The 22,746-nt window shown below is 37.1% G+C and overlaps 2 protein-coding genes across 3 annotated transcripts; both read left to right on the top strand.

Moving 5' to 3' along the window:
* The first annotated feature begins 1,042 nt into the window (after positions 1-1,042).
* On the top strand, positions 1,043-17,648 carry LOC143847451 (peroxisomal nicotinamide adenine dinucleotide carrier-like). Of its 2 annotated transcripts, XM_077356271.1 has the most exons (11): positions 1,043-1,201; positions 1,339-1,452; positions 1,734-1,808; positions 3,981-4,111; positions 4,666-4,720; positions 10,468-10,623; positions 11,351-11,419; positions 11,511-11,618; positions 11,836-11,904; positions 14,928-14,982; positions 17,320-17,648. In XM_077356271.1, exons 1-11 carry the CDS (start codon positions 1,121-1,123, stop codon positions 17,508-17,510), a joined length of 1,104 nt encoding a protein of 367 aa, XP_077212386.1. In that variant the 5' UTR covers positions 1,043-1,120; the 3' UTR covers positions 17,511-17,648. The 2 variants fall into 2 exon arrangements, with proteins under 2 accessions (XP_077212386.1, XP_077212387.1); XM_077356272.1 differs by lacking the exon at positions 10,468-10,623.
* Positions 17,649-18,808: 1,160 nt separating this feature from the next.
* On the top strand, positions 18,809-20,901 carry LOC143847349 (uncharacterized). Its single transcript, XM_077356150.1, has 2 exons — positions 18,809-19,431; positions 20,258-20,901. Exons 1-2 carry the CDS (start codon positions 18,871-18,873, stop codon positions 20,567-20,569), a joined length of 873 nt encoding a protein of 290 aa, XP_077212265.1. The 5' UTR covers positions 18,809-18,870; the 3' UTR covers positions 20,570-20,901.
* The last annotated feature ends 1,845 nt before the right edge of the window (positions 20,902-22,746 follow it).

The raw sequence follows: 22,746 nt of genomic DNA, 5'->3' as shown, positions 1-22,746 counted from the left end.
ATTATTGGACTCAGAATTAAGGCCCTTTTGTTTTGAATTTTATGAACCGACTGCGAGTCCAAAACTGATTATTAGACCCACAGTCGTTTCTCACAATAAAAAATAAACTTGGTCTTAGGTTCTGTTCGTTTGAGATTATGACAACCGATTGTGAGTGCCAAACCGATTATTGGACTCAAAATTAACAGTTTGGCAGTCACAATCGGTTGTTTTAATTTTGAGTCCAATGATATGTTTGGCACTCACAATCGGCTGTCATAATCTTAAACGGACAAGGCCTATAGGAATTTGAGAACCGATTGTTAGGCCAAACTAATTATTGGACTCAAAATTAAAGCCCCCTTTTTTAAGGTTTTGAAAACCGACTGCGAGTCATTGTTTTTGTCCAAACTTCAAATTTTTTGCAATTGAAGTATCCTTTTGCTTTAACAAACAATAGTGAACCCAGTCTATGAAATAATGTATGGAATGTTATCTTTCCACGCGGCTTCTTTAGCATCCCAGTGTCTCTCTCCTCATCATATAATGATACAATCATGGTTTTAAATTTTGACCGAAATCCGAAACCGAAATTCCCGAAACATACCAAATTTCGGTCGAAAATTACGAAATTTTGAAAACCTCGATAGGTCGAGGTCATTGCAAGCTCATCTAAGATAGGAAACTAACTTACATGTGGGCCAGAGCACGTGCTGGCGTCCTGCTATACATACGCGTTTTTTTTTCCCCGAAGACTTTTCCGAATTCTTCTCCGTCATTGGCGAAATCTTGTTAACACTCATTCCACCATCCGCTCTCTATCAGCAGTCTTATGAAACACTTTTAAAACGGGATCGCGTTTAGAAAATAAAGAAGATGGTGAAATTGACCGATGATTTGGTCAAATTTCAAATTGATTTTCCGCTTTTGTACGGATTCGTGCCCCTGCATCGTCCTTTTTTTTCCCACACGGGATCCCGTTTTGCTAGATTCCCTTTAATTTTGAAAACAAGTGTTTCGACCGTTCATTTCTGTAGGTCTCAATCGAGCAGATAGGACCTTCTTCTTTTCACACGCGATCAATGTCCACTATACTGAGACTTTAGTAGAGTAGAGTAGAGTAGAGAGAGAGAGAGAGAGGATGTCGAGCGCCTTGGCAAATGGATTGGCCGGAGCTGGAGGAGGCATCATAGCTCAGATCATCACATATCCCCTCCAAACGGTATCTTATCCGATCATCTCTCTTCCATATCCTTTTTTTTTTTTATGACATAGGGTATCGCTACTCCATTTAGGGCTCTCTCCCATATCCCAAATAATCACAGACACACACACACACACACGATGTCTTGCTTTCAGGTGAATACTCGACAGCAAACAGAAAGGGTTGCTAAGAAGGGTGGCAATCTCCTTGTCTCAGATGCTTCGGCCCGGACCCAGACCCACCGGGGAACCCTCCTTCAAATCCTTCAGGTCTTCTTTCTTATTCTCTCAATGCCCACTCAAAATTATTTGCATATGATATTGTAAAATGCAAATGTTTTAGACAAGCTGGTTCGGAGCTCACCCGACTTTGTTTCATGACCGGGGATTACTCATTCTCTGTCCAAAACTATAGAAATTCAATCTATGGATCAAGAGCGTAATAATCTTACCAAAATTACTGAAAGAGACCAAACGAGTTGTTATGCTGCTTGATCTTGCAAAGGATTTATCAGGGAATTAATGCGGATTTTTGTCTCTTCTCACTCCAGGTTATAAGAAGTGAAGGTTGGGGAGGATTATACAGTGGACTTAAGCCTTCTTTATTTGGTACTGCCGCATCACAGGTCCATCCTTTTTATCTTTTCTATTGATTTGTAAATGCACTTATTCATTATAGGATACAATGACTAATGTGAAACAGCCCGTTACTCCAAAAGCTGTTGGAGAAGGCGTTATTTATTCTTTTATACTTTTAACACCCCCTCACGTGTGGCCCTCTTTCTTTGAGTTGGCCTACACGTGGCACATGTGGTCTCACTTTTGGGTTGGCCATTTCATGTGGATTTTTTTAACACCGAGGAGGTTTGGACTTAGGACCTTTTGCTCTGAAACAACCAGTTACTCCAAAAAGCTTAAGCTGTTTGAGAAAACGTTATTTATTCTTTTTTACTTTAACAACTAACAATGCGTTTGGATTGAACATGGAGCATTTGGTCAACCACTGTTTGGGAATTGCGATCCAATTTATGATTTGATAAGGCATAAATTGCTATTATGGAATGTCTACTTCAACAAGAAAATTTCAGTTTTGCGACTTGAGTTCATTGATTCTAGAGCTCTGGTCAAGTTCACACCACAAACCACTTGTCTATGATAGAACCCAAGTTCTATCAAGCAAAAACAATGGAATTTTACTCAATATGAGAAAGAAAGTAGGCACAGAGTTATTTGAGGCAACCCAACCTCCAAAATGCTCAATCATGAGTATAATTCTTCTATGTTCTTCCTTTTCCGAAGACCTACAGTCCACACATATCAATCACATTTCTCCACATGTCTGCCTCTTACACTTCAAGAGTCAGCCCATTACAAATAAGTCATTTCCCCACCCTTAATTTCAACCTTGTCCTCAAGTTCGACCTTTAACAAACTCTAGAAATTTCCCTTCTAGAGAACGGAAAACTTCTCAATTAGCATCCTCCGCTGACAGATTATCCTGTATTGCACCAGTTTCTTAGTAACCGCCTGATTATATCTTGTAACAAATTTGTGTGACAACCCAATATAGATTGTGGCTAGATTTTGAAATCACCATCTGAAGTTGTGTCTGGGTGTTAGCTTTGAGCTGTCACTTGATCTCCAAGCTTTCTTTTTAAGCATGAAACATGGAAGACCGGGTGTGTTTTGAACTCTCTTAGAAGATCAAAATGATGTGACAGTCCTTATGCCCAAGCACCTTGTAAGGAAAAATTTCATTGAAGAATGACTATTGATTGATATCTTTTAGTAAGGTTGCATGTGAAAGAATAGCCTATTGCCAACCTCAAATTCATGTTCATTCCAGTGTTTTTATGCTTGTTGTTTCATCCGGGCTTGGGCTGCATGTAAATTATCCTTGAGAAGTTGCAAACCACAATCACTATCTCTTAGATTACAATCAACTTGATTAACTTGTAGATCCGTGTGAATAGGCAGTGGTAAGAGGTGGGGCCGTGGGGGTGCCCATACACAACCTCAATTGGTGTTCATTTGATATATTTTTTTAAATTGGTGTTCTTTTGATAGATGATTGGTAAGTATTATACGACCATTCCACCCATGGAAGCCAACTTACTCGCTCTTTTGGTCGATCACTTGTGAAACAACCTAAATAATTTTCGAACCATCAATCGAACACCTCAGTTTGTCCATCCATCTATGGTTGATATGCAGCGCTCATTCAATAGAGTTCATTCCAGAAGTTGGTAGTTAAATTCGGGTCTTGATCACTAACAATGGATCTTGGTATTCCATGCAACCTAAAAGTGTTGTTGATGAATGTTTGAGCATTCAGAGTTGCAGTGTATGGATTGGATATGGGGGGAAATGGGCATGTAATTTGAAGCTATCAATAACCACAAAAATTGTATTTTTACCTGAGAAAGTGGTCGTCCACCCACAAAGTCCATAGAAATATCTGACAATACCTGCATTGGAATGGGCAACGGCTGAAGTAATCCCAGTTTTTTGTTTCGCTGGAAGATATCGCATTCCTCTACAAAGTGCTTGATTTCCTTTTGCATTCCCTTCCAATAGAAGGCCCGTGAAACTCATTTGTAAGGGCAAAGAAATCCCGACTGGCCAGCATATGGCGATGCATGAAGTTCTTAAAGTAGAAATGATTTTTGAGTTGAATTACTCATTATTATGTCTCACCCTTTGAACCAGTTTAACTCGTCCCATATATAGTGTGGGATAACATTTGGATCCTGCTGCAACTTTTGGATAATTGCTAATCATCTCTTTTCAATATGTAGGGAATTTATTACTATTTCTACCAGGTATTTAAAAATAAGGCGGAGGCTATTGCAGTTTCTCGAAAAAAGAAAGGAGTCGGTGATGGCACTGTTGGCATGTTATCTTGGCTTGTAGTGGCAGCTATTGCTGGGTAATTATTTTTTGTTACCAAAACTAGGACTTTGAAGGATCCTAGCTTTTGATACCAAAGCTAGGATGTTGAAAGTTCCTAGATTTTGATTGTTGCTTTTTTAAGTAATTCAAGTAATCTTTTTATTTTTTTACAACAAAGTAAATAAATTTTATTAATTAGTAAAATAGTGCCCAAACTTAAGTTGCAAGGAGGATTATTGAAAAGATACAAAAATGGTTTGCCATGAGGGCACAAAGCAACTATTCTGCTGAAAAGTCGTCTAAAATAGTTGTATTTGTCTATTGGGATAACCGTGGAATTAAGATCTCTACTGGGATAAAATCTATCTTCTTGGGGAATGGTTTCAACAAAATGAGATGGAAACTCTCTCTCAGTTCTTTTAAGTTGCATTTGTAGTTATTTTGTTCTCTGCCATGTAGTTGATTTAATCCAAGCATGGACACCTTAGGATGCACGTTGGTGACAATAATTAAGTAGATTTAGCATGTTTGCTGCCATGGAAAGGAGCATATGTTTTGATTATACCTTACTCGGATTATCATACTTCACAGGTCCTTGAACGTATTGCTGACAATTCCCATATGGGTCCTCGTGACGCGTATGCAGGTAAGTTAGGACTGACAATCTATAGTATGTTTTATAAAAAATAATTGGACTTGTAGTTCAATTGGATGCGGTTTTGTGCATCATCCTCATGAACCAAATTACCTAACAGAAAAGCAACAATCATTTTTTCTTTTAAATCCTTAATTTGCAAAGCATATCCCAATTAATAATTGAAAAATAGGATATTGTAAAAATGTTTAATATTTTGAAAGTATCTTCACAAAATCCCTAAATGTATTTCAATTAGGCATTGGGTTTTTGTTAATGAAAATGTCCTTAAAGCAATATTAAAATCAGAATTTTTCTTTGGTTCAATTTTTATGTCTTTCTCATTTAAAAATAACTCAAGTCTTAATAAATATATATGAATAAAATATTTTGAGCATTACTTCTGATTGTAGAGTTTCTCAAAGGGCTTTATTGTCAAGAAAAAGTTTAATGTGTAATTATGCTAAAAAGGTAGTATTTTGGGAGTTCATGGAAACATTTTTCAAAATATTGAACCTTTCGGCTAAATTTTGATATTAGATTAGTTGTTTGGATATACTCTGCAAATTAGGGATTAATTGACAACATTAAAACGCGGAGTGTAACTTGTTTGTGTCTAGTTGTAATGTGATTCTACAATGAAGTTTAACTAGCAATCATTTGGTCCATGTCTCCTTTTTAAAAATGACAATATGCCTCTGTGGTGATATTTAAGAACAGGTCCATGTGTTTTAGATAGTAATCATTTGGTTCTCATCCAATGTGTTGACTGACAAATGTTTCATGTTGCTCAATATTTGCTTCGAGGAATTTCCATCAATTATGAAGAACACTGGCTTCCTACTCTTGGTTATGATGTATATATTTTTTTCTCAAACTAGTATTTTATAAATGAGGGAAAACAAACAAACAAAAAAAAATGGCTAAAGAAAGCACCTAGCAAACAAGAACAAAGGCAAAGAAAAAGATTGCATATTTGGTATCTCGTGCCACACGATTGGAGCTTAGAAATATACTCCTAAGTTGGGTGATGAATCTGCCTGAGTATTTTCATCCATGATGAATATGTGAGAACTGAATATCCCTCATTTCTCAACAACAACACCACCACCACCAGCGGCAGGCGGCATGAGTCTGATCCACTTATCATCCAGAGCAAACATCATGAGTCTTGGTTTGGAGGGAGTACTCAGCACATATAGATTACCAATCCTAAATAATATCCTGAAGACCAATACCTATATAAAAAGATGTGATTTTGAAACCTGGTAGGAGACTCCCACAGTGATCCAAACTATTTCTTTGCCTATTGGTATTTTATTATTTTTCTCCTTCCAAAATTTACAAATTATTGATGGTGACATGATTTTCCAAAGATAATCTAACCATTTGGTACCGACCCACTTTCTCTGTCACAGACATAGAGTACTCACAACCATAGTTTTAAATTTCAAAATCCTGAAATTTCAGCCGAAATCCGGTACACCAAAAAAAGCAATATTTTAATATTTACCAAATTTCGGAAAAATAATAATTAAGAAAAATGGATTTCTCGAAATTTTGGATTTAGAAAAATTTTGGTTTCGGTCCCAACCGAAATTTCGGATTTCGGCTGAAATTTAAAACCATGCTTACAACTATAACATAATCAATTCCAGGACATACTCCAAATAGTCCAAAGAAATAACTCCAAATCTAAGAAGACCAATGTTATTGAATAAACATATGAATTGGGGAATTCGACAGGAAAATCATAGAAAATGCAATCACTAGTCACAAATGTTTCTTCTGATTAGTTGCGCCAACAACACCCCCCCACCCCCCCTAAAAAAAATAGAACACATCACAAGAAAACAGTTGCCCTTGGAGTAGCCGAAGAAATCTAGATTTTTGGGAAAATAGGAAAGCTCTACTTTGATGGGAACAATACAGTTTCTAAGAAGAATCACCATGTGATGCAGGGTAAACGTGTAGGGGAACTATCTAAGTGAGAGGTTGCACAAGCCTTGGCCAATTAGATGATTCCCGGAGTAAAAGTGACTGTAATCTTTGTAAATAAGAACAAAATTCTGAAATTTCTGAAGCTATCATATAGGAAAAGTCTTCTTCCAATTGAATTCAAAAATTTCCTCTCAATAGTATTAGCCCTAATTCGTGTTCTAAAACAGTTCTCCTTATTAGTTTATGAACCACCTTTTGATCTCTACACTTCCAAAGCAATTGTCACTCTCAGAAATTCCTCATTCTCTAACAAGCTGGCATGTCAACAATGTGGCTAGCTGACTTGGGATCTGCCTAAATTTAATGCCAGTGATATAATGATCTTTCTTTAGATCCCAGACCAGGTAACGAATCACATCAGAATTCACGTTCAAAAATGGTAATTGAAACTGAAATCAATTTAAAGATGAATTCAACAAAAACCTGTCTATAAGCCACTTTTTCTGCATTAAACTTGCAAAATTTAGACCGTTTAGATCTTCAGTTCGGAAGAGATCATACCAGAGTTATGTAATGGTTGTTAGCTAACTGTGGTCTTCAGTTAAAATAGTGGGATTTTCAGATCAGCTAGCCTAACCTTCAACCAGTTCTCACAACACTGCTGAATAGCTCAGATCTGTCATTTTGACCTGAGAAACACCCAAATTCGTGGAAATTTTAGCAGATCTGGAGAGCAAAACCGTGGAAAGCTGAGGAGGCTTTGAAGACTGAATTAGAGTTTCCAATTCAAAGAAAAAAACTTCAAGATCCTTGGACTAGGCTCTCAGTTTGGACAACCATTCAACATGCAAACCGGGGGCACTAGTTCTGTCCTCTTGAATTTGATTCAAATAACGTCTACGAAATTCCTTCTAAATTTCATTAACTTGTTGAATTCAGCTTGCAGGTATTGTAATTCAGAGGCCAAACTCAATTCCAATTGAAACAGAAAACTCAGCTAGACACTCAAATCTGGAATGAGGTGTCCAATTCCAGACCTAGAAAGTGAATTCGGTGGATTCAATGGAAGCGCAGATCTGAACTATACACCTTTTGTTCTTACTAGAATTCTCAATTGCAAACTTCAAATTTAGTAGAGATAAAAAAAACAGCAATGAAATATTTTACCAAACATGCAGAGGGAATGACTTTAGGTGCCAAAATTCATAAAAGAATTGCCACGAGCAGAGAGTTTTCACACAGAGAGTAATGGCAGAAATCTGGTCTTTATTCATGAAATCTTCAATCAAAGACAAGGCTGTGCGAGGAGTCACCTGGCAAGTTACAAGGTGTTGATGTTTAACAAGGAAAGGAGCTTGAGATTCAAGCTTAGTTTTCCTCCTTGTTGAACATGAATTTTAGCAACCAGAATTTTAGTTTAAAAAACTCTCACCAATTTCAGATCTCTTTAAATTCAAATGTAAATCTAGCAAAAACTAAACTCTTAATGGAGGGAAGGCTATTTATATGCTCCCTTTACAGTTGAAATTCAAATGAAAACACTAATCCACATCTAATGTGGTGCATGTGCAAGTGGCACGTGCCTTATTAGTGTTTAAGCTTCATTAAGCAAGTAAACTTGCTTCTTCTTCAAAGAAAAGTCTTCTCCCACCCCTTAGATCACCTAGGCTGGCCCACCACATTTGAGTTAGAGGGATGCCAAAAGCCACTGCATCACCCTCCCCTTCTTGGGAGAACTTGACCTCGAATTGATAGGCTTATATTCCAACTTTCTTCCTTTTTCACTTTCTAGCAAGGCCCTTTTCAAACAATGTAAGCGCTTCTGTGATGTTCTCTGCCCTTGAACTCTTGTCTTGCATGGATATTGGTACATAGAAGCATTTTCAAACCAATATCAGTCCCTTGAAGCAATTTGCTCATAGTTAACAATATATCTTGCACCGGTGGCATGTGTACTTCATAGCATTCATCTAGGAGTACCCATGCCTCCTTGGGGAGTACGCATTGGTTCTCAATGCAAGTTTCCCTACCCCTTTGTTCATTCAAATCACGTCCGCTTGCAACAATTTCCAACTTCTCTTCAGTGCCCAACTTCTCTTCAAAGCTATATCCCAATTTCCCGCCAATTTCTTGCCCCTCCTTAGGAGATTTCCCAAAGATCGATTAACTACTTCGGTTTGTCCGTCGATTTGAGGATGATATTGGCTGCTGGAATTCAATTTTGTTGCAAGTTTCCAAAAAGTGAATTATGAACTTGGAATCTCGATCAGAAACAATGCTCTTAAGAATACAATGATATCTTATGATTTTCTTAATGAACAAATTGGCGATCTCGGTAGGATCCAATGTAGTTTTACTGGGAATGAAGTAGCCATTTTGGAGAATTTGTCTATCCAAGATGAAGTCCATAGTCCCCATACTAAACTATCCTTTCGGAGCTTTTGGAAAACCCAAGATGAGATGGAAACATCCATGGAAATATTTCCATTAAAAAATGTCCATGGAAATATCCATACAGGGGAAAGTAAGAAAAAAATAACAGTGTGTATAACCCTGCATCAGAAGCATGCCCTTTTCCCTTTTCTATCTTCAATGAATTGGATGCTATTCTATCATCCCAAGGTGTTCATCATCTCGGATCTCGTCATTCAACAAATCAAAACCCATGGTTTGGATTCTCATGGTGCTCAATAAAAGATGTCGATGAATAAGGGCGTTAGCTACTTTGTTCTGTGTGCTGGATTCATGCTTGATGGAGAAAGAGTGTGTGTGCGTGCGCGCGCGCGCTCACTTATTTGTCATTTTCCTAATTTCTTCAAAATGAAGAAGATGCTATTTCCTTGTCTCCTTCGTCCTCCTTCCCAAGCACCACTACCAATCCTGGCAGATGTGTTCTTCATCTACTGACCTTTTTAGAGCTCCAATTCACAAGTTTGTGATCTTTTCTCTTTCCCTCTCATAATCCCATCTTCTTCTCAAAAACTCTAACCAAAAACAAAAAGGAAAGCTATCATCTTCAATGCGAATTATTATTTTTTGGATTGGAATTCCCGTAACTCACTGGAATGTCATCCAAAATGAAGCTTTTAAGAGAAACATGGCTCATAAACTCACCAAAGGACGATAATCCACAAGCAAGAAGATCTTTTGAAAAATTAGTGCTGCCCTCTAATCGAGCTCTCTAGAATGCCCTTCAACACTTATGGGTCTTATCATTATTGTTGCTGATGATGTTCTGCCACTTTTTGGCCGGGGGATCAATTGCATCTTCAATCTCATTGCGGACATTCTCTAGCTTCTTTGTGTTCAGAGGGAGAGAGGCAACTCTTGCTTCAATCAAAATAAAACATATTGTTATTCAGAAATACATCTTTCCGACAGAGGATTTTGTTTTTATACATACGCACACATGTAGTTAGTAGTAGTTCCTCTCTCTCTCTCTCTCTCTCTCTCTCTCTCTCTCTCTCTCACACACACACACACACACACACACATATGCTTGCCCTGTTTGTATTTTTCAGTGTCCCTGCCATTTTTTGAAATGATTGGAATCCTAATTGGAATCTGATGTTCAAATTTATCTCCAAGCTATGTTTTTGAACAATTTCAACGTCTTGATTATTTTTTATATGGAATTCATGTCTTAAAAGACAGTTTTGTAGTTCTAATTCATTTGTCATAAGGGACAGATTTTCATCTGCCAATGGCTCAATGCAAGCATGATCTCTGTTTCCTTTCTTGCTTTTCAAATATTTTTTTAACTCTTTATATGCTTCATTGAGAATTCATCGGTTGATGTTATTCTATTTTCATTCTAGACACATACGCAAGCCGAGAAAAAAATTATGGAAGGAAAGAGGGAAGCTATTCTAAGGGAGGCTTCTGAGAGTGGTTCTACAGGTCCTTCCACAATTCAAGACAAGTTGGCCCAACTTGAGTTGATCAGACCTCATCCATACGGAACATTGAATGCGGTTGGTATTGTTTACCACTGCCTTTAGCCTTAATGCGAATATTTAGAATGTACTTCCATTTTGACAAGTTGGGCAAAGCTATTTTTCGATATATAAACATGGTATGCTTTGGAAAGAGGAATATGCCTAATTATGTTAGGACAAAGCTATTCTTCAAAATGATCGAGTTTAGTGTGCAAGCTCCTTTACAACACTCGTTCTACCAGCCTAGGTTCTCCACTCTAGCGACTGAGACAAGTCACCCTGCTCTATTGGAGAAGCTAGACTGATGACACTTGTCTCAACCCCAACTGTGATCACCTTTAGGTCTATGAGGAGTGGAGTGTCATATCTCCCTTCCCCTTAGGATCTGTGAATCCTTGGGCATGATATACATGCAATGTTACCTAGGGAAAACATGTGTTCATAAAAATAAGCACATTACACATTCCTTTAATTATCCAATATCAATTTTGAAATAAAATGATGATCAAAGTTTTTATTACAAACAGTCTTTTAGGACATATGGTCTAACAATAATATAGATTGTTAGGCTTTGAATGCCCAAAATGACATATTATAATATGCTAAGATATGCCTTGTAGATGATTTTATTCCTCTAGATGTTTGGTTTATTTACTTCTGTGATTATGAAACAAGTTTTAAAATCACCGTTGTGGTACAAGTCCAACATTTACTTTTGTTGCTTTTCTTATTGTGATTTCATGCGTTTGCTTGATTTTTAAAGGCAAAGGAGGTTTATTGTGAAGCAGGCATAGCAGGATTTTGGAAAGGCATTATTCCAACTCTTATCATGGTCAGTATATTTTGATGGCTTGGTTAACTTTCATATTTAATATCAGAAAATTAATGCCAATAATTACCAAAAATCTTAACTGCATGGACAGGTTTGTAATCCATCGATCCAATTTATGATTTATGAAACCTCATTAAAGCGCCTAAGGGCAAAACGCGCTGTGAACAGACATGGGTTGAAAAATGTGACATCCTTGGAGGTACATGGTGCCTTTCATTTTAGGAATTGCGTGATATCTATAGTCTTTAGAATTGATTGGTCACATTCACGGGTTTGATTTCTTATATATTTCTTCATGTGGCTTCTTACTTGTTTGGGTGCATTCGTCGCATAAAATGCTTTGCATATAAGATGGAAATATCACTGGAATTGCTGAAATGTTTCTTCACCCTCTTTTCTGTTTCTTACATGAGCAGGTTTTCTTATTGGGTGCCGTGGCAAAACTGGGAGCAACTGTATCAACCTACCCCTTGTTAGTCGTTAAGGTATAATTAGCTTCTTAAATATTCCATATTGTTAGCTTCTGACTTCATGATGATGATATATACATATATCAAGTAAGAAGGTGCTTTATCAAGGCGTATGAAGAGCTTCTCTAGGAAAGAGTTATGAAATATTTAAGGAAAACATAGGCTTTTCACATGGGTACTGTTCCATTTGTATTGGGAAGTAAGTGGTGGCTGATGTGTTGTCCAACTACTCAGATTATCTGTTGGATGTCAGGAGACAAACTTTGTTCTCAGTCTATGTCCTTTATGCTGACCTCCACATGTATTTTTAGATTACAAGGTAGTCATGAATTTCCTGGGTATGGTTGATGCAAAATGCCTTGTGTAGTATCAATATGTATTTTTACTTATTATTCTTATTATAATTTTTTGGGGTGGGTGGGGGCAGGATTTGGCCTAAGCAGCCTCCGATAATCTGGAATCAACAGCAGAAAAATCTTTTGTATGTTAACCAAACTTAATTTGACACCTGACAAAATGACAAATTTGAGAGTGCGTTGCTTATTTTCTCAAGAGATAGGCCTCAAAGAATAGGTTAAATGGAATCAGTTGCCCCTGTCAAGTTTCAATTGAGGCCAGTGAATTCCATTGACATTTCAAGTTGCCTTTTGTTTGAATTAGTAGACTTACGGAATTCAACCAAGTATTGGATTTTGTTCAGCTTTTGTAGAAGGTCTTGATCATAGTTAGCAAAACTCCATTTTAAACGGTATTTTTTTTCAAAAAAACACGTTTTATTAGTTTGCTGTTTAATACTTTTACACCAAAAATATTTTTTTTTTTGTTTTTGAGGAAAACGTTGTAAATATGTTTAAAATGCATTTTGAACGTATTAAACATGTTTTTGGGGCCAACTTTCTAACTTTATCCTCACTATATTTTGTAAATGACAAAATTTTAAATGCATTTTTTGGTATTTCCATTTTTTTGACAATGTTTTTTTTTAACCAATACCGTATAAAACTCGATTTTTTCCGGTCCCCTTTTTTTGGCGTATCACGTTTTTCTAACTATGGTCTTGATTAGGTTAATTACAATTATTTCCTAGCCGTCTGCAATATTTTCAACCATGCTCAGAAAAAAGCCACATTGTTGGGATAAAGTATAAATACTTTACATCATCTTCCTCGTTCTCGTCATCTCTCACTGGTTGCTGTAGCTTGGGGAAGAAGTTATGTTTGCAGCTTCTTTTTTTTCATGCTCTCTCTATGATTTGCATCATCCATTTATCCATTGTTGTATGTTAGATGTATGTATATGCCTAAGGGCATAGTGGTCATTTATAATATTCTATCTTTATATAAATACATGAGTGAGGGGGAGTTTTTCCTAATTTATTTTCTTCCTCTCCATCCTTTCTCTCTAACATGGTATCAGAGCCCTAGGGTTTTGATCCCCTAGGGACCACCATCGGCACCTCTCTCTCTCTCTCTCTCTCTCTCTCTCTCTCTCTCTCTCTCTCTCTCTCTCTCTCTCTCTCTCAGCCCCAACCCCTCTTCCCAAAACCCTCGGCACCATTCCCCTCACATCTCGGCAACATCCCCACCCCTCTTGGCCATCGCTCCCCCCCCCCCCCCACTCCCTTCTCCCCCTGTAACCCCTCCCCACCCCACCCCACGCCCAGCCCCAACCCCTCTTCCCAAAACCCTCGGCACCATGAGCTACGTCCCCTCCACTGAGCCTCGTTTTGGACGCTCCGCACACCTGTCAGCACCGGATGCTTTAGAGTCCTTGGCCACTTCATCCCAGTCCGGCCCCACCCCTACTGCTAATGGGGTCTTTCTCTCTCGTGCCGACTATGATGAGTTACAGTGACTCAGGTTGACCAGCCACCCCCGAGTGCCAGTTTTGCCAAGCCAGGTAGCTCCCCTTACTAGCTCCAGCTCCTGGATCATTGATTCTGGAGCCTCCAATCATATGACAGGTACTTCTTCCTCACTTAGTTCTTTTCGTCCCTTTTTATTCTCGGTCTATTGTGCTTGTTGATGGGAGCTCTACTCCTATCTCTGGTGTTGGGTGAGTGCGCCTATTTCCAAGGTTTAAAATCTCGGTTTTGGTCACCATGGAAACGGAAAATGTTTCGGTTTCAGTTGGAAATTTCAGTGGAAATCCTTTAAAATTATGGAAACATATGGAAATCATAGAATTTAAAGATGAGACTTCTAGAGATACTAGAACAAACACAAATACACTCTTAGAAACCATCACATAAGCAAGACAGCCATCCATATTGGTTTAAAAAAATCAAACACCTAGTGACATGCACTATCATGCTTGTTTGTCAATTTAGTACGTACCAAATTACACATGTAATTCATATAAATATTTATACATAATACATGTGCAACATTTTGCATGCAATTCATATAAATATGGGATCTGCTAGGGTCCATCGCAAAAGGCATTTTGCGGCTGGTCTGTCGCATGTCAGACCAGCCAACTCATGAATGAAGACAACAGCTTTTGTCTCCATTCACGAGGTGGCTGGTCTGATGTGCGACATACCAGCCGCGAAATGCCTTTTGCGATGGACGCTAGCAATTCCCTATAAATATAATTATATAATAAATACTGATATAGTATTAATTATGTAATAAATACTGATATAGTATATCAATATTGCACTAACAATTTTGGTTTATGCATTTTGGTCATTTTGGTTTTGGTTTCAATGGGGATGGAAACAGAAACATTTCGATATTTTCATGTCGGTTTTGGTGGAAAGTTTTTACCATGCCTATTTCTCAAAATCTACAAGTATAAATGCCTTCTCGTAGGTAGTTATAGTTGCTGAAAACATGAATACTGATATTCACATCAATCTTACGTCAATTTTGGTTTATGCATTTCCTCATGAGTAATAGTTTGATGCTAGGGTCTGACTTTCAAGATAATTTCATTTTTATTTAACCTACACTAGACAACCCTTGATTTATCATGAGTAATAGTTTCCTGAACATGCTGCTTGAATGATCTATATCTTGAAAATGTCAATGCAGTCAAGACTTCAGGCAAAGCAGGAGATTGGTGGAAACATTGCATTGAGATACACAGGTTTTTTTTTTCTGTTTTCCTTTCGGCACATTGTAGCCTTTGTTTCTTTATTTATTCTTTGATCTAGATTCCTTTTTTTGGTAGTCAGCATCTTATTATCATTTTATCACCATATAGCCATTGTTGTTCTCCTATCGAGGTATATCATTGTCATCAAAATCTTTATTTTTCATTCTCATATTGTTGCTATTGTGGGTTGGTAAAAGCCCTCCAATCAACCAAGTTTCTAACGTTTATGGTCTAGATTTGAAGCTTTGTGTGAAAGATGTTCTCAATGAGGATGGAGTGTGGGATCTTTATGCAGTGAAAAATAATCTCTTGATGAGGTTATAAATGACATCAACGTTTTGTTTTTAAAAATATTCCCTAATAGAGATAAGCCGGTTTGGATACCTGATAACTTGGGTCATTTTTCTACTTCCTCTACTTGGAGTGTTATGAGGAGCAAGATGACCCTGAAAATTTGGCCAAAGTTTATTTAGAAGTACTTGCATTTGAAAGTCAGTTGCTTTCTTTGGAGAGTGAAAAGGTGATTCCTGTGGATAGCAGAATTAAGATTATGTTTTTTCCTTATCCTTCTAAATGTAATTTTTGTGAAGAGGCCAAGGACGAAGACCTTGATCACTTGTGTGTTGAGAGTGATTTTGCTAGAGCTTTATGGAGCCACTTTGCTTCTAAATTAGACGTGCCATTGTTGCATAACCAAGCCATCATCAGTTGGGAGATTTGGAAGGAGGGATGGAAGCAATGCATGGATGTTATTTCTTTGGAAATAAAGTTGAACACGGATGATGCTACCAAAGGTAATCCTGGTATTTCTGGTGGCGGATGTAACATTAGAGATGACATGGGTAAGCTCATTTTTGCTTCTCTCATTTTTATGAGGTTGGTACCAACCTGCGGGCTGAAATGAGAGGCATCTTAGATGGTCTTAGATATTCTAAGGCCTTGGATTTCGCTGAGGTTTTGTTTGAATCTGATAGCAAGGTTTTGATCGATATGATTAATCCAATAAGGACCCTCCTTAGTCTATTTCTTATTATTGGCGGGGTCATGGCCTTATCTTAGACATTAAGCTGCGGTTTTCACCCCAGTGCTGAGAAGGTAATCAAGTAGCTGATTCCCTTGCCAATCTTGCTCGTGACATGTGATGCAATAAATTTTCATTCATTTAAAATTAACTAGTCTCAGGATTAGACTTAGTCAATTTGAGCCGGGTAGATCCTTTCACCTTCTTCATGAAAATTTTCTAAAGGATTCATTAGCCGACCCCAACTAGTTTGGGACCAAGGCTTAGTTGAGTTGAGTTGAGTTGAGTTGAGTTGTACAAGGGGGTAAAATGATCTAAGAAAGTTATGGTAACCGATTCTGCTACTATTTATCGTTCAACCGACAAGGGAAAGTAGCTGCTTGAGTATACACGATGAACAGTTGGACCTGAACAAACTGGTAGAGGAGTTGAAACCCCTAATAATACATCTAATTCTCCTTGTGTGTCATGCCATATGTATGCACCATAACCTTGCAAGGATACTAGTCTGCGCTGCTTGTTGAGCGGGTATATCATAGTTTGTTCTCATATTGCCCACTTTCTCTGGCAACTTTGCCTTTTTTTAACTTCTTCATATCTGTCTTATCTGCAAGAGAATATTTCTACTGATATCTTAATTCGATCTAAAGTGCACCTCATTCATCTTTTATTATTCACTTTATTTTTCGACCCTGTTCGTTTTTTATTTTTAGAATTGATTTTGAATCCGAAACTGATTAATGGACTCAAAATTAAATGCTAGTTTGAGTCAATAACCAGTTTTGGACTCAAAATCAATTGTCAAAACCCAAAACGAGGGCCTTAAAGTTATCAGAACTGCACTTTCTTCAGTGGTTGAAGCATCGTGGGGTGTCTTGTTTGCAGTGTATATAATGGTTTTTTCTCGCATTGCCCACTTTCTCTGGCAAGTTTGCTTCTTTTTTTTCACTCTTATCTGCAAAGAATATATATATATATATTTTTTAATGGTATCTGCAAAGAATATTCCAACTGATATTTCTAGTTGATCTGAAAGTGCACCCCATTCATCTTTTATTATTCACATTATTTTTAGACCCTATTCGTTTTGGATTTTTAGAATTGATTTTGAGTTCAAAACTGATTATTGGATTCAAATTTAAATGGAATTTTGAGTCGATAATCAGTTTTGGACTCAAAATCACTTCTAAAAGCCCAAAACGAACAGGGCCTTGGAGTTTGGTAATCAGGACTTGACTTTCATGGGTGGTTAAAGCATCATGGAGTTTCTTGTTTGAAATGTAATAACTAACCATTTGTGGGTACAGGTACATTGGATGCAATAATTAAGATGATCCGTTATGAAGGCTTGAGGGGTTTTTACAAAGGGATGAGCACAAAGATAGTGCAGAGCGTTTTTGCTGCTTCAGTTCTTTTCATGATAAAGGAGGAGCTGGTCAAGGCATATTTGGTACTAGCACATGGGAGTAGGACACTTCTCTCAACTCTAGTGAAATGATATCCTGTTTAGGCACATTACAATAATCCCAGTGAGATGGTTCTATAGTCTCTTCCACATTCATTTTCTGTAATTCAGAAAAATCATACATGCATTGCATTTTATCTGCCTATTTATATGGAGGTTTTTCTTCTTTTTTTTGGCTCTGTTTTTCAGACACTTCTTACCCTGTCCTCATGCCCTCTCAAGCCTCTCCCTCTCCCACCCTACCCCTATCACACTACTCGGTGAACTAATATTCTTTGGAAAAAAAATTCATTGTTGCAAAACATGGCCTACGTCGTTTTATTGTCATCCCAGCAGGGATTAATGAGGGATTATTTCAGGGTTTTTCTAATACCACATCACTTTACTAGTGTCTGGTCCAAATCCCTCTCCAAAGCACTCCCTAAATTTGCATTAAAAAGAAGCAAAATTTTGGATTCTGAAAATAATATTTCTACTGAAAAATGAGTTATACAAATGCTAGAAAATTCACTTTCAAAGAAAAGCTTGTTTTAAAAAAAAAAATTAAAAAAATCAATAGGTCCAAACAACCCTTATCCTGTTTGGATTGCAGGAATTTTTTGGAAAAGTTTCCAGAGGAAAAATAATTCTAAATTACCCTAAATTTTTCCACAAGAAAAAGTATAACCTGAACCAACCTAGAGGAACTTTCAATTTACAATAATATGCCTCTAAACTAACCACAATCATATCATTTCCATCTAAATCGTGGAAAGAAAAAATAAAAGACAAGCTTAGTTTGTGGAGTTATTAAAACATGGTAGTGCCAAAATCACTAGGCAAAATCTAATACCAATGAGATTTGATAAAATATTTTGTCGAATTTACACACACACACATCGGGTACAACTGCGTATGCAAATTTAACAGATTAGTTTTATCCACGTTCCATATTAGTTATCTCGCTCAACGTATGGAGATAAATATGTTTGCAATTTACATACATACACAAGGTAAGTATCTTCTGATAGAATTCTTTGGAGGAATCAAAGCTTATGCAAACGACTAAGATAAAAATTCGGATACAACAGCCTGGAATGAAACCTAGTTAATCCAATCTTGTTGCTGCCGAGTCTTATCTGCCGCTTTTCAATAGGCAAAAATCTCTAGATTTTACAGATATGGGTCATAAAATCCGGAAATAAAGAAGCTTTTATTGTAAGTGAGATAGGTCCCAAGAAAAAGTAACCTCATCTAGATTTTGTAGGGTTTGTTAATAGGCGTAAAATCAAGTATCATATAACTCTAACTAACTTATATTACCCTATTTTACTGTGACACGTATACGTAACCACAAATATTCTTTTCACTTTTTAACCTTCTTTGAATCAGAGCAAGCAAAATTAGAAGGTAAATGGATCTTCTGAAGAGCAATGATAAGGTGGTGAGACTAAAGAGTCACCATAACAAGTATCTCGTAGCAGGAGATGATAAAGAATCTGTGTATCAATCTTCATCTGCTCCATCTCAATATTCTACATGGGTGATCGAGTACTTAGAGCATAGTTCTAAATTTAGACTGAAAAGTTGTTTTTCTAGGTATCTAGCATCATCTCATAAGCCCTTCTTGTTAGGTGCAACAGGAATGAAGGTAGAACAAACCACTGAGAAAACCCACAACTTGGACATTGAGTGGGAGATTTCAAAAGAAGAAGGGTTTCGAGTAAGATTGAGGAATCGATATGGGGGATTTTTACGTGCTAATGTTGGTCTCCCTCTTTGTAGAAACTCTGTGACACATGACTTTCCTTGGGGCACCAATACAAGATCGATTTTGTGGGAATTAGAGATAGTTGAGGTTAAGAGTATTGAAACCCGGCTTTTCAATTGGGTTCCATCAAAAGATGAAAATAAAGATAAGGGAGTACCTTTACTTTGTTTCTCACCCTCAAGAGAAGATAAAAAACATGCATGGGTACGTTTTCTTTCTTTCTTTTTTGTATATTAATAATAAGATTGGCAAGCATGCTTACACTCCCCTTCTAAGCCAACTAGGGGTGCAACTCGGGTCGATTTTTTGGAATCAGGGTTGAGCTTTTAATTTAAAATCAGGTCGGGTTCAGGTTGATTCCTATTCATTTTTTTATCAAAAGCTCAACCCGACCCGACCCAAATTGCACCCCTAAAGCAAACCCTAAAAGCATGAGATGCGAATTTTTTAATATTTTTATGCTTTTAATATCTTCATTTCAAAATTTCAACATAATAATAATAATCTAGCAATAGATACAATATTGTCTGGATTAACAAAAATGGTAAAACACTCCAAAAATCTCATGCACATGATTGAGAACAATCAATGGCTTGGAGTGTTAGAATAATATCAAGATATGATCCTGGGATCGATTAGGGCAGATTAAGTAGTTAGAATAGATTAGGATACTAGTAATCTAATCTCTCTTGTAACTACTTAATCTACGCCAATCAATCCAAAGGAATACAAATCCTTGAAAAGTTTGCCATTCAAAAAAAATCCTTGAATGTTTGTTCGTAGGATTGGCTATCCTACTGCAGTAAATTTATTCTGAAATTGAGTATGTAGTTCCCCAATATTTTTTGGAAATATTTTAACTAAAAACAAAGATCTTACCCTTATCCCTAGAATTAACTAAACCCCAGCTTGCTATCATCAGGATGAAAACTTTTTTATTACCTTTCATCAAGGAAGTATTTCTAATCATACCCAGATTAGAATATAAGTCTAATATTGTAGTACTATTACCACTTTAATTTATGTGCAGAATTCTAAGAATTCAGCCGGAGATGGTCACAGTCGAATCATGTACTACCGAGTCTGCAAAGACAGAGACTGCGAAAATAACAATTGCAACAACATAGACAGTTCGGAGTGGTCATTTTTATCTTTCAAGGGAAGGAATTTGCATGAATTGAGAGAGCAGTTAAAGAAGGAAACTGGTTATGAAGATTTGGTCCTATGTACAAGCTCTACATTTAGAGGAGCTCATTGTCCCTTACACTTACCACTACCACCTGGTAATCTGCCTATGAAAGTGGTCTTGATACCAGGAACTGAAATTAATTCTGAAACTTAGGCCAGTTGGGTTTATGGTATTCCTTTCTTGAATACAAAGCTGAAAGTTCATTACTCTCTTAGCAAATACAAATAATATTTTCTTTAAAAAGGGAAGTTTCCATCTCTTGAGGTGTAAATTTTGGATCAAAGGTAAGCAAAAGAAAACAGAAATAATGCATTTCTGTTATTTACTTCAGTTTTGTTGAATTAGTATGCAAATATGTGTAAGGATTTATTGTACTTAATACATACACGGGAAGCCTCCTAGGTTAGTTAAAAATTGATTTCTAAATAAAATCCTAATCTCTCTCATCCTTGTATGCCTTTTGCTGGTTTTGTCTAATGCCAATGTTAACCCTAATTAAGGCCTAAGACAACTATTCTTCTTACTGTTTACTTAGTTAAGGCTATTATGCATGTGAATATCTTGACCTGGGTCAATTGGCTTGGCCAGCCCATCGTTTACTTGCACCGAGGGCCACTTCGTCATTATAAGTCACGTTACTAATGAAAATCCTTAACATCCCGGCCAAGTAGCTACTAATGAAAGTCCTTAACATCCCGGCCAAGTCTGCTACTTGTCGAGATAGGCTATTGAATTGGTCTGCTGTAGGAGCATTGGGGAGTTGAGGCTCCGAAGGTGGAGCTTCTTCTGCGGGAGGAAATTGGTTTTCATTCAACAGAGGAGCTCTCGTGGAGGTTGTGGATCCCCGGCGAGTTTGATTGCTCCTGGTTCATGATGCTTTTCAGAAGAAAGGGTTCTTCGACTTAAGAGTGGAAGGTCCATTGGATGAAGCCAATTTGTTGGTGCCAAAACCCGCTCCAGTCAGATGAACAGGCGTGCGGGTCTAGAGTTTATCTTGGAGATCTTGAGTTTCCTTATGGAATTTGATTTCTATTTACACAATTGAGCTTTGAGGAAGGTTGTCATATGGGAGTTACCAATTTTAATTTGGAGGTGAAAGGGCCTTTCTCGCCCAGCTTTATAATGGGCAAGTTCGGTCTCTACAAGATCGCGGTGCATGCCATGTATCCTGTGCTTATTAACTGTATGGATTTTACCCTTAACAGTAGGCAGAGATAAAAATTGCTCAAGCAGCATTGAACAAGTACCCACATGTGCCTTCCATTAGTCACTAAATGTTCTGCCTTGTGAGTAGCTTTTTGCTTCTTGCTAATCTAATACATCAAAGGTAGTAGGCATGGCATCCAGGCATCTCCATAGGAAAACAATGCCATGCAAAAGAAGATTACTGTATTATTGATATTTACAATTCCAGCTATCTTTTGATAAATCCTTTATGAGATGAAGGAAAAAAGTTTTTATTTGTCTGCCAATTGGGTTCTGCTTGCAATAAGATGGGATATATACCTTTAATTTCTCTTGAAAAGTGGTCTTGTGAGGCTGTTAATGAACATTTGTTTTTTACCCAGGCATTATAATCTAACTGATTGAAGATTCATATTAGTAAATGATTTTGAGTGGCAAATATGATTAAGCTTGTTCAATCCATTAGAGTCTTTTACATGTTACACTTCGTAACTTCCCAAATTTGGTTTTGTCAGTAATTAAAATATCTTTTTTACGGCAAATCCTTTTTTTTCCAGCGGTTTGAACCGCCGTCTAAAACCCAATACATGTGTTATTCGTAGAATTACAATTATACAGAGACTTTTAAATATATTTGCATATAATAAACCCTTACTCATATTTCCATACTAATTCAACACATATTTCCTTATATGGCAAATGATATTAGTATTCCTCAGAAAACACAGCGAAACCTAAAATTACTCGACAAAACTAAAGTAAATAACAAAAATGTAATATTACTCAGTACAAGAAAATGTGTTGATAGTGCTCCATTATTCTGTTTCAGAAAAACTTATCAAGATAGAAAAGTCCTTTCCTTTTAATGGGAGCTAGAAAAGTTTTCAAGATGACAAAGTTACCAAGATCATCCTAGACTGGATCCTCAATTTACTTTTCTAGACTTAAACCTCACCAGAAGTTTAAGACAAAATTTATTTTCTAATCCACCAAGAAAACTGCCGGGAGACCTTCTGAATGGGAGCATCTTTCAAAAAAAATAAATCGAATGGGCCTAAATTAGTCATTCTCTTCAAAAGGTTCCTGGGAAAACAAAGACAAAAAGGAGCCTAACGAGAAGCACCAATCTTCTAGGACAATTTAGA

This window comes from Tasmannia lanceolata, unplaced genomic scaffold (genome assembly GCF_043159265.1).
Source record: "Tasmannia lanceolata isolate RefF3 unplaced genomic scaffold, GAP_Taslan_0.1 ptg000015l, whole genome shotgun sequence".
Classification (NCBI taxonomy): Eukaryota; Viridiplantae; Streptophyta; class Magnoliopsida; order Canellales; family Winteraceae; genus Tasmannia; species Tasmannia lanceolata.
This window is presented reverse-complemented; position numbering and strand designations above follow the sequence as displayed.

What these genes read in the sequence shown, in the direction of transcription:
- LOC143847451 (XM_077356271.1), top strand. Translation starts at nt 1,121, where the DNA reads ATGTCGAGCGCCTTGGCAAATGGATTGGCCGGAGCTGGAGGAGGCATC. An exon ending in CCCTCCTTCAAATCCTTCAG is followed by an intron (nt 1,453 to 1,733) that starts GTCTTCTTTCTT and finishes TTCTCACTCCAG; the next exon opens with GTTATAAGAAGTGAAGGTTG. An exon ending in TCCTCGTGACGCGTATGCAG is followed by an intron (nt 4,721 to 10,467) that starts GTAAGTTAGGAC and finishes TTTTCATTCTAG; the next exon opens with ACACATACGCAAGCCGAGAA.
- LOC143847349 (XM_077356150.1), top strand. Translation starts at nt 18,871, where the DNA reads ATGGATCTTCTGAAGAGCAATGATAAGGTGGTGAGACTAAAGAGTCAC. An exon ending in AAGATAAAAAACATGCATGG is followed by an intron (nt 19,432 to 20,257) that starts GTACGTTTTCTT and finishes ATTTATGTGCAG; the next exon opens with AATTCTAAGAATTCAGCCGG.